The sequence below is a fragment of the Puntigrus tetrazona genome, chromosome 23 (assembly GCF_018831695.1).
Source record: "Puntigrus tetrazona isolate hp1 chromosome 23, ASM1883169v1, whole genome shotgun sequence".
NCBI classification, from domain to species: Eukaryota; Metazoa; Chordata; class Actinopteri; order Cypriniformes; family Cyprinidae; genus Puntigrus; species Puntigrus tetrazona.
In genome coordinates this window covers 2,952,771-2,965,071 of record NC_056721.1, presented here as the reverse complement: position 1 = coordinate 2,965,071, position 12,301 = coordinate 2,952,771, and the positions used below count along the sequence as shown (strand labels likewise).

The following is a 12,301-nucleotide window of genomic DNA, read 5'->3' as shown; positions in this document are numbered from 1 at the left end:
TGTGTTGAACAGTAAATGCTGAGAAATATTGTGGATCAGGACGCACCTTATTTCCAATAATGACAGCCGGTGTTATCAGAGGATCTTATCAAAGTGTTTCCCGCCAGCTTTACACATCACTGTATGGTTCCTGAGCACAGAACAGGCCGGACAAGTTAGTACACGTTAACAGAGTCTACTTTTAGTCCATTATCTATATACTTTACCTTAGCAGTCCTTACTTGATCCCCACCAGTGGTACAAAAAAAAAAAGAAAAAGAACGTAAAAGTATGAATTTATAGTATGGTACTTTTGCACTACAGTACTTTCTGTATTAAATGTTCAGTTTTACAGTTTATTAATATGGGATAGCAATATCATCTGAGTCTACAAATGAACTTTAATAGTGTGATATCTGTATTACTATAGTAGCGCTTAAGCACAAAGCACAAATCCATTTTTCATCTTTTTCACTATTTAATAATAATAATGTTTGCATCATTCTTTTTCCCCCAGCTCTTTTCCTCTATGAACTCTATTAAAACATAACAGGCAATATTAACGTTAAGTCTTGAGTCTATAACAAATGAGAACTTTATGATTGAGTGATTTTGACATCCGTGAACTTCAAAAACAACAACCAAGAAGTGAAAACATTTTGACGGTTTAAAGTTGTTTTTGGGTGGTTTCCTTGTTCAAGCTGGCAGAAATGTTTTATGCATAAAAATAGCAAGACATTCACACCTACTTTTCCATTCCACAGAGGTCACAGGATCTCGTGCAGAAAGCTAACATTTAAAACTATGCATGACCGAGAAACCAACAATGTCTGAATGTGTTATAATAATCGGTTGTTTTGAAACACCAATTGAGAATATTCAAACTCAACCATGCACTTACTATAAAACAGGCATTTTTATTTAACCGTGGAAAACGATCAATCTCACCAGCATGCTGAATAGCACAAGACTCTAAAGAAAAAAGTAGAACTAGTCTTTCAGCATCTCATACCCCCGCAGTTTGGTATGGTTTATTACGATGCCATATCACATATCTTGTTGCACAGTAGACCGAATTGAGAAACACAAACACTGTGACGAGTTCAATTGTGTTTTGTGAAAACACTGACAAAAACACATATGAATTATCTAAGTTATATATCTATCACCATGCATGCGAACACAAAGAAACAGCTCTAATTACATCTTCTAAATAACAAAAGAAAGATTTGACAATACATTTAAAAAAAAAAAAAATTCACATAATTCTAGTTTTTAGAACTATTACATTAGAACTGATGTTCTGAGCTTATTCAGCTGGCTCCAGATATTTTGTTAAACATGAGTGTTCAGAACAGCAGTATATCATGTGAGGAAAATCTATTAAATGGGGTAGGTTTAAAAGTTCACACGTACATAACATTTAGCGCTTTCTGTCAGTGCTGTGGAAGCATGTTTTTTGTGATATATCATGACTTGTTTTAAACGGTCCAGTAATTTACTTTAAGCGTTTACTCCTACTTGGGAAAGCGTCTCAAAATTTGTTTAAAGGAGTAGTTCACAAAAATTTTCATTTGCTGAAGATTTGCTTACCTTCAGTTCATCCACAATATAGAAATGTTTTTTTTGTGTGATTCAGCATTCCATCAGTGTCTCATCAATGAATCCTCTGCAGTGAACTGGTGCCATCAGAATGAGAGTCCAAACAGCTGATAAAAACACAATAATAAACCACACCACACCAGTCCATCAAACAATATCTTGAGAAAAGCTGTGTGACAACAAACATCTTCAATAACACATTTTCAACTTCAAACCGTTTGCCTACCTCCAACTTTTTTTTTTCTCTGAGAGCTACATTTTAAAAATTAACGTAGTTGAGAGCTACATATCTAACAGTACTTAAATCTCTTAAAATGTGTGTCAATCTGAACCCTTATATATAGTTAAAAATGTACTAGAAATATTCAGAAAGTGCTAATCAAATTCAAATTTTGTCACATACCCATACATACATGGTACGACATGCAGTGAAATGTTTTTTACAACCGTCCAGCGTCGGAATAGAGAACACGCACACAAATATATATATGCAAAGAAGTGTACAAAGTATAAAAGTAAATAATAAAAAATAAAAAAATAATAATAATAAAAATAAAAAATATATAAAGTTGCTGTGTGAATGTCCAATGTAAAGTGACTAGTGCAATATTGTCCAGTGTAATTGTCCAATTGTAAGCGGGTATCTGGGGAAAGAGGGGTGGACATGGGAATCCCGGTGATTAGGTGCTGGGTGTTCTCTGGTTCAGACTCCGAATGGCCTGCAGGAAGAAGCTCCTCCACATTCTCTCTGTGTTTGCCTTCAGGGAACGAAAGTGCTTTCCTGAATGCAATAGAGAAAAGAGTCCACTGTTGGGATGGCTGAGGTCTTCCACGATCTTTCTGGCCCTGTTACAGCACCGCTTGTTGTAGATGTGCTGCAGCACAGGGAGCTCAGTGTGGATGGTGCGCTCAGCTGACCGCACCACCTTCTTAATGGCTCAGATGGTATAGGCGCTGCCGGGCCTTCTTCACCAGGGTGTTGATGTGACAGGACCAAGACAGGTCCTTCGTGATGTTAGCACCCAGGTACCGAAAACTGTCCACTCTCTCCACTGGGGTCCCGTCGATCTTGATGGGATGGTAAGAGCGCACCTCCTTCGTGCTGAAGTCCACTATTAACTCCTTTGTTTTGCTGACGTTCAGGAGCAGATTGTTCTCCTGACACCATCTCTCCAGGTTGTTGATCTCCTGAAGGTAGGCCATCTCATCGTTGTTGGAGATCAGGCCCACCACGACAGTGTCGCCAGCAAATTTAATGATGGTGGTGGAGTTTGTAGTGGCCACACGGTCATGTGTGTACAGAGAGTACAGCAGGGGGCTCAGAACACAACCCTGAGGGGCTTCAGTGCTGAGAGTGAGGGAGGATGAGGTGTGTTTTCCCATCCGTACGGCTTGTGGTCTGTCAGTCAGAAAGATGGTGATCCAGTGACGCAGGGATGGGCTGAGTCCCAGGACCTCCAACTTCGAGGTAAGTGTGGAAGGAACTATGATGTTGAACGCTGAAATATAGCCCACAAACAGCATTTTCACATAGTTCCCTTTCCTAAAATCCAGGTGGCTCGTGGTTGTGTGGAGGAGGTGTGATGGCATCCTCCGTAGACCGGTTTTGGCGGTAGGCGAACTGTAGTGGGTCCAGTGTGTCTGGTAGTGATGAGGTGATTAAATCTCTGACGAGTCTCTCAAAGCACTTCAACACTACCGACGATTTTAATTAGCTCGAGTTTTGCAGTTTTTATACAGACACAATTTAGCTCTCTAAAGTGAACGTAGGGAGACCTCCCCCCCAAAAAATCCAATACAAAACAAATCAAGCAATCATCTTTATTTGAATGAGGGGGTGGGTTTACAGAATGAGGAAATGGGAATAGATTTCCACATGAAAAGATCTCCAGTGCATTGCAAAAAATGCCCAGAATCACTGGATGGACCAAATACCTGGACACATTTCACAACTTCCCTAACCTCAGAACAATAAGACTTATTTACCTCCCCGGCCGCCTCCTGACCCTGGCCGCCTCCCTGACCCTGGCCGCCTCCCTGGTCTCCCCCACGTTCCTGGCCGCCTGCCTGGTCTCCCCCACGTCCCAGGCCACCACCTTGGTCTCCCCCACGTCCCCAACCACCACCCTGTCCGTCACCTTGGCCTCCTCCACATCCCTGGCCAAATGCTTTACTGCATGAACGGCCACAGGTGGTTGGGCAACACTTCTGTCTGGCAGGACACTGGCCATCATGGAAACAGCTTTCATCACACACTCGAGTCCTCGTTGGTCTGGGACATTGACCCGGTTTCACTGCATGGAAACAGATAGTCAGCTTTAGTCTGTGGATATGGTCTTCAATGAACAGCAAAAAACATGCAACAACGGCAATTATACCTACAGAGCGAATTGGGGTGCATTCACACTGGTCTTGTTTGGTTTGATTTGAAAAACTAAAAGTACCTTTGCCCCCTTTGGGCAGGTGTAAATACACTCTGGCAATCACACTCTGGTGCGCACTAGAAGATCTTATTCAGGTGTGTTTGACTGGGGCTGGATGAGAGGACTACTGTGATGCGTAATCAGTCACAAACCTTTACAAACATTTCAGGCTTGTTTGAGATGCGCCTGAAATGGAGACGATGGTAGACGGCTGCAGTGAGAGGAGACCTGAAATCAGGACAGTTAGGAAAAGATACGAGATCAAAGGCAGATATCGCGTTATTCTCCCTCATGTGCTGTGCTGCTAATAAACGTGATATCACTTCAGTTCTGTTTTTGTATTAACAAATATGAACAAAACACATGCTTGCTATAACCTATTGAATTCCATATTCAATTAATCATCCATATTAAATATCCATTTCTATTTCAATGCAAACATGTTTATTTCTTATAATTACACCAATAACAGACACCACACAGAGATCGCATTGTTAGGTTCAAGCATAATTTAAAGTACATATCACTTGAGCAATGGAGGTTTCCTCAAATGTAGCACTGCACAAAAATCGTTTCAGTCAACAAGCCACAAACACTGATGTTCTGCTGCTTTATTCGTGGTTTGCAGTTTTATATGAAGAAATGTCTTTTCGGTTGGCTCTTGAGCACTTTTTTTAAAACATGACGGCAGTATTAGTTATATTCTGTGTGTATTCTTTTATAAATGAGGAGAGCACTGTCACCGTTAATAGTTTTTAAAACGGCCACCAAAACACAGGACTAACATAACACTGACCTCTTGTTGGGAAGGCTGTTAAAGATTAATCTGCTGGTCTATTTTAATTAGCTTGAGTTCTGCTGCGTTTATACAGACACAATTTAGCTCTCTAAAAAGTGAACGTAGGTGTCACCAAGCCAGCAGAGGAGCTCTTACCCTGGGTGATCTGCGATCACTTCCTCTGCTGCTACTTCCTGTTCCAGGACTATAAAAACTGTAGCAAGCCACTCACCTGCAGGTTGCATTGTTTCGCCTGTTCTATTGTTGGTTCTCGAGTTTTCCCTAGTCTTTGTTTTCCTGGTTTTGACCCTGTCTGTTTACTGTTTCTCTGATCGTTTGCCGCCTGACCTGACCTCCGCCTGTCTCTGGATTTTGTTATTGCCTCGCCTCCTATATATCTGTTAGCCCTGTTCGACGCCTGCCTGTTATGACCATGCCTTCGTTTAATAAAAGCCTGCACATGGATCCGCACGCCTCAGACCGTTCCTTCGTGACAGAATGCAACCTCACACCAGGATCCAGCGGCTTTTCACCCGAACCATGGCCAGGTATGCACCTTGCAATGTCTTTGCTAACCCTCAAGCAGGGCACCCGATCACTTGAGGATTATACTCAGGAATTTCTGGACCTGGCTTACTTCTCTGATTTACCGGACTGTTTGCTAATTGAATTTTTTCACGAGGGAATAAATCAGCCACTCAAAACACAACTTGTTCAAGAGGGTCCACGTGAATCACTTGCACACTTTATTGAGTTTGGTTTAGTGACTGTGGGGTCAGCTCTCACGTTGGGTATTATGGAGGAAGAAGACACTGCATTTATTCCCAAGATGGCTGCCTTCCCCGAGCCGCTGCCCAAGATGGCCGCCGCCTGCCCAGAGCCGCTTCCCAAGATGGTCGCCGCCTGCCCAGAGCCGCTTCCCAAGATGGTCGCCGCCTGCCCAGAGCCGCTTCCCAAGATGGTCGCCGCCTGCCCAGAGCCGCTTCCCAAGATGGTGGTCGCCGCCTGCCCAGAGCCGCTTCCCAAGATGGTCGCCGCCTGCCCAGAGCCGCTTCCCAAGATGGCTGCCGCCTGCCCAGAGCCGCTTCCCAAGATGGCTGCCGCCTGCCCAGAGCCGCTTCCCAAGATGGCTGCCGCCTGCCCAGAGCCGCTTCCCAAGATGGCTGCCGCCTGCCCAGAGCCGCTTCCCAAGATGGCTGCCGCCTGCCCAGAGCCGCTTCCCAAGATGGCTGCCGCCTGCCCAGAGCCGCTTCCCAAGATGGCTGCCGCCTGCCCAGCGCCGCTTCCCAAGATGGCTGCCGCCTGCCCAGCGCCGCTTCCCAAGATGGCTGCCGCCTGCCCAGCGCCGCTTCCCAAGATGGCTGCCGCCTGCCCAGCGCCCGCGCCTCGTGCAGAGCCTCCAGTGCCCGCGCCTCGTGCAGAGCCTCCAGTGCCCGCGCCTCGTGCAGAGCCTCCAGTGCCCGCGCCTCGTGCAGAGCCTCCAGTGCCCGCGCCTCGTGCAGAGCCTCCAGTGCCCGCGCCTCGTGCAGAGCCTCCAGTGCCCGCGCCTGCGTGGTGCAGAGCCTCCAGTGCCCGCGCCTCGTGCAGAGCCTCCAGTGCCCGCGCCTGCGTGCAGAGCCTCCAGTGCCCGCGCCTCGTGCAGAGCCTCCAGTGCCCGCGCCTGCGTGCAGAGCCTCCAGTGCCCGCGCCTCGCGCCCGCCCACTGCCCGCGCCTGCGTGCGCCCGGCCCACTGCCCGCGCTGCGTGCGCCCGCCCACTGCCCGCGCCTCGCGCGCCCGTCCACTGCCCGCGCTCGTCGCGCCCGCCCACTGCCCGCGCGCCTCGCGCGCCCGCCCACTGCCCGCGCCTCGTCGCGCCCGCCCACTGCCCGCGCCGCGTCGCGCGCCCGCCCACTGCCCGCGCCTGCGTGCGCCCGTCCACTGCCCGCGCCTCGTGCGCCCGCCCACTGCCCGCGCTCGTGCGCCCCGCCCACTGCCCGCGCCGCGTGCGCGCGCCTCAAGTTATCCACACTCTCCACCCTTGCCACACGTCGACGATGGATCCCAGCAGCCCCTGCACTCATCCTCTGTCCTCCACCTGGAGCTCGCCACGGGTCTGCCAGTCTCCATCGCCGCCGTGGGTGAAGGATCCCTCACTTCATCGTCCCGCCTCCGAGCCCCGGACTCCACCTCGGCTTGTAGACCCGTCGGCTTCCCTTAGGCTCCTAGCTCCCTCCGCTCCACCATGCTCCGTCAATCCACCAGCTCCACCAGGCTCCATCGTCTCTCCGGCTACGCCTTGGTCGGTCGTCGACCATCCGTCGCCTCAGGATTCCACTCCTCCAGCTTCGCCTCATCCCTCCATCCCTCCGGCTCTGTCAGGCTCCTCCCTTCCCCCGGCTCCACCTCAGTCCTCTGTCGCTCTGGCTCCGCAGCGTCCTTCTCGTCCCCCGTCTCCGCATCAGTTGCCGAAGCCTGTGGCGTCGCCTAGGACCTCCAGCGCCTCAACGTCACCTTGGCTCTTCGGCTCTCCACCTCCGCTTCAGTCTCCTCCGCCACCTGCTCCGCCGCCATCGGTCGGCGCCATGGAGTCGATGGCTGTTCCTCTTCCATGGCTCCTCCCTCCGTCGGCTCCACTGTTGACCACCATAGCTGGGCTCTGGATCACCTCCCGCTCCGGACTCCTGTCTTCTCCCTGGCTCCTCCCTCCGTCTCTTCCTCCCTGGACTCCGTTTGCTGACCCCCTCCCGGAACCCCCTCCCAAGCTCACAGTGTTTTTTGTTTGTTTTATGGAGCGCCAGGAGTCGCTCCTAGGAGGGGGGCTATGTCACCAAGCCAGCAGAGGAGCTCTTACCCTGGGTGATCTGCGATCACTTCCTCTGCTGCTACTTCCTGTTCCAGGACTATAAAACTGTAGCAAGCCACTCACCTGCAGGTTGCATTGTTTCGCCTGTTCTATTGTTGGTTCTCGAGTTTTCCTTAGTCTTTGTTTTCCTGGTTTTGACCCTGTCTGTTTACTGTTTCTCTGATCGTTTGCCGCCTGACCTGACCTCCGCCTGTCTCTGGATTTTGTTATTGCCTCGCCTCCTATATATCTGTTAGCCCTGTTCGACGCCTGCCTGTTATGACCATGCCTTCGTTTAATAAAAGCCTGCACATGGATCCGCACGCCTCAGACCGTTCCTTCGTGACAGTAGGACAAAGAAAAATAACCCCAATACAAAACAAAATCAAGCAATCATCTTTATTTGACTGAAGGGGTGGGTTTACAGAATGAGGAAGTGGGAATAGATTTCCACATGAAGAGCTCTCCAGTGCATTGCAAAAAAATGCCCAGAATCACTAGCTGGACCAAATTTCACAACTTCCCTAACCTCAGAACAATAAGACTTATTTACCTCCCCGGCTGCCACCCTGTCCCTGTCCTCCACCTTGACCCTGGCCCCCCCCTCCTGGCCGCCACCTTGACCCTGGCCCTGGCCTCCTCCTGGCCCTGGCCCCTCCTGGCCCACACCTTGACCCTGGCCCCCACCTTGACCCTGGCCCCCACCCTGTCCGTCACCTTGGTCTCCCCACGTCCCTGTCCGTCACCTTGGTCTCCCCCACGTCCCCAACCACCACCACCCTGTCCGTCACCTTGGTCTCCCCCACGTCCCTGTCCGTCACCTTGGTCTCCCCCACGTCCCCAACCACCACCACCCTGTCCGTCACCTTGGTCTCCCCCACGTCCCTGTCCGTCACCTTGGTCTCCCCCACGTCCCTGGCCAAATGCTTTACTGCATGAACGGCCACAGGTGGTTGGGCAACACTTCTGTCTGGCAGGACACTGGCCATCATGGAAACAGCGTTCATCACACACTCGACTCCTCGTTGGTCTGGGACATTGACCCGGTTTCACTGCATGGAAACAGATAGTCTGCTTTAGTCTGTGTATATGGTCTTCAATGAACAGCAATTATACCTACAGAGCGAATTGGGGTGCATTCACACTGGTCTTGTTTGGTTTGATTTGAAAAACTAAAGTACCTTCGCCCCCTTTGGTGTGGACCTTTTGGGCAGGTGTAAATACAGCAGTCACACTCTGGTGCGCAAAAACAATTGAACAGAGACCCAGCTGAAGAGGTTTGGTTCCAAACAATCTCTGGCACAGTATTCACAAGGTGTGAATATAATCTGACCCAACTGCAGAAAGCACTGTCGGCGTTAACAGGTTCCCGTAGTTTGAGTTTGCTACATTTGCCATACAAAATTAGATGTATGAAAGCTTGTAAATCGGGTCTAGACCAATGCAGGTGAACTAGCGGATTTTCTGGTGTGAATACACCCTTATATTCACCTTACATTTTGTAAAGCCACCCCAGGTTTAAAATGGTGTTAAGTGATGAATTTAAAAAACAATCTATAAGTGGAACACCTATATATGGATCTGTACAGTGATGTCCACATCCATTGCTGCAGCACTTCTCGTTGCCTGGACAGCAAGAGTCACTTCCACAAGAACTGGTACATGATTTTCTTCCACACATTTTGGCAGGTGGACACTCTCCTGGTTTTGCTGTTACACAAAAAGTATCACTGAAAACTGAACATCTCCAGTTACATAAAATTAAAGCAGTCCTACAACAACAACAACAACAACAACAATTGTTTTGCGTACCATTTCAGTTGTTCCTTAAACTTCATTCAGAGTGTTAAGTAAAGTGTAATTGTGAAATGTGCTTTTAATCTAAGCTTTATACACTTCCACTATTAACTAAAACTCACTGGAAACAGGCGGCACACACACAGGGCCACGATCAAAACGACAGCATATGTGTTTTCTGGAGCAGTCTCTGTCAGATGAACATCCTTGACGGAACGGTACAACCGTGAGCCTCGCCGGACAGAAACCAGTCACTAGAAGATTCAGGAAGATTATTAGAGGAGGTCATGGAGTGCGGGTTACATTAAACAGGTTTACATTCATCTGCTCAAAAGCCACCCTTAAAATGTGTAAATTAGTTTCAAAGATTAGGAGTCATTTCTTCAGGCTGTTTAATAGCTTCTCACCTTTGGAGCGTCCTCGAGTAGCATCGGTTATGCTCAAACATCTGCAGAGACACAATAAAACTGCAATGAGCGAGCAGTACGCTCGCGCGCTCATCCTGACCTGTGATCACTGTGAACTCTGTGGACAAAAGCGCTAAAGTAGCGTTAGGTTAGATGTGCTTTAGCGACAAAAAAAAACCTCTGTCAAAGGGGGGTTTTAAAGATGCGAGGCGATCCACTTAACTACAACCCTGATTAAACTCACCTGCTTCTGGCTTTCTAGTAATCTGGAAGATCTTGTTCAGGTGTGTTTGACTGGGGCTGGATGAGAGGACTACTGTGATGTGTGTAATCATTCACAAACCTTTACAAACTTCATTTCAGGCTTGTTTGAGATGCGCCTGAAATCAGGACAGTTAGGAAAAGATACGAGATCAAAGGCAGATATCGCGTTATTCTCCCTCATGTGCTGTGCTGCTAATAAACATGATATAACTTCAGTTCTGCTTTTGTATTAACATAAATATGAACAAAACACACGTGCTTGCTATAACCTATTGAATTCCATATTCAATTAATCATCCATATTAAATATCCATTTCTATTTCAATGCAAACATGTTTATTTCTTATATTACACCAATAACAGACACCGCACAGAGATCGCATTTTTACGTTCAAGTATAATTTAAAGTACATATCACTTGAGCAAGAGAAGAACTCCAAAATCATTGAAAACCCAAATCAGCACCCGCATGGTGTTCTTGCTCTTGTACCAAAACCATGGCAAAATCTTGGAGAACGACTTCGAAAAAACCTGTCAGTTATGTCTCATGTGAAAGTAACAATTGGAGAAAGAAATCACATGTGCATTATTATATTGGACGCATTGTCCACTAAAGTGACCGCGTCTAATTTACTAGCAGCTGTTAATGTTAACCCAAGACCATGAAAGGAAGAATTAATCCACAGCGTGTTTTCTGTCTATTTACACTGTAAGGGTCCCCATTTTCCTGCAGAACGGAATCCAGAGGCCCTGGTCGAAGGTCAATGCGTGTTCGGTCTTTTCTTCGCGTCTCGTTAAAAATCACTAATATTTCTTAATCTTTTGAGTTTCCAATTATAGTACTGACCTTATACATAATTTTATCTGACTCCAATCTTTCGTGATTTTAGTTATATTTATTTAAATGTAACTGCTGATCCCTCTAGTTGTGATTCAATTTGGATCATTAATTAACTCACGGCACATCTGGGCTAGTCCAGGTCTTGGTCAGAGGCTACCCCGTAGATCGCTTACCTTAATGCAGCCATTTCCTCAATAGACTCAAAAAGAGTAATTTTTTATCGTTCCCTAAGTAATAGCATGCTAAGCCAGTTTGGTGGCCAGAAGTCAAGATCTCAAAAACGTGCCCCCGGCTCCATCCATTGATCGTTGGTCTGACTCACCCTAGCATGCCAACAATGCGGAAAACCTCAGAAGTCACTAACCTACTAGACAAGTTATTTCAGACAATATTATAAGTTAACCAAGATTAATGTTCATTTTGCCAGGCAAGAATAGTTTCCAAATTGGCATAATTGATAGACATTTGCACAACTGATCAGCAGTACAAAAATAACACAAAACAAAATAAAACAAACTTAAAAGGTCATTATACCTGGTCTTTAAAAAGTACATAGTATGGTTTATGAGGACACACACCACACTACGGGCCGATCTGGCTACAGAATCGCGCCTTGTTGTGTTTTGTCACTTTCCTTATATACTCAGACCAGACAAAGAGATCCCAAATGTAGTTGTATAAACCTTTTGGTGTTTAGGTTCCCGTGCTCCAGTGTCACACCTGGCCGGAACACGTTCAGAGACCCAAAAGGAGGATACACCTCCTTCTCAACAGAACACAGTTCTACCAAGTTCTTAATCTTCTCCATAAAATGAGTGATTACGATGAAATTGAGACCAATTTACCAATCGCACTGAGACCTTTCAAACGAGACCAAACATGAGAGTGAAGAACAATAGGTTCATAAGACAAATGACATATAATGCCTTATTCCTAATGAACTTTAAACCAAGTCTTTTGGGCAGAAGGAGGGGAGGCAAGAAGAGCAGAGGTGAGGAGGGTGTCATAAAAGCAACAGGGGGGGTGGTGTTGTTTACTCTCTGTATAGTTAATTGTTACAGTGAAGACTCCTTGAATTTCTCACACACACCACAACATAATCCCCTTTTGTGCTACGGAAACTGCAATTACAAAACATTTTCAATCAAGCAATTCTCTTTATTTTAAATGGAGGTGGTGGGTTACAGAATGAGGAAACAGGAATAAGCACTGAAGAGACCGCCAGTACATTACACAAATGCCCACAACCATTAAATAGACCACATCCCTGAACACATTCCCTGACCTCAAAGGCCAAAAGACTTATTCACCTCCCCGACCACCTCTCTCACCCCCACCTTGGTCTCCCCCACGTCCCTGTCCACCACCTTGGCCTCCTCCCTGATCA

At 47.2% G+C, this 12,301-nt stretch overlaps 1 protein-coding gene across 1 annotated transcript; it reads right to left on the bottom strand.

Annotated features, from left to right (window-relative positions):
* Nucleotides 1-8,154: 8,154 nt before the first annotated feature.
* Nucleotides 8,155-9,963, bottom strand: LOC122329171 (WAP four-disulfide core domain protein 3-like). Its single transcript, XM_043225370.1, has 5 exons — nucleotides 9,810-9,963; nucleotides 9,525-9,656; nucleotides 9,175-9,315; nucleotides 8,427-8,657; nucleotides 8,155-8,396 (listed from the first exon to the last, which is right to left on the bottom strand). The coding sequence occupies exons 1-5, from the start codon at nucleotides 9,901-9,903 to the stop codon at nucleotides 8,155-8,157; spliced, it is 840 nt and encodes a 279-aa protein (XP_043081305.1). The 5' UTR covers nucleotides 9,904-9,963.
* Nucleotides 9,964-12,301: the final 2,338 nt, after the last annotated feature.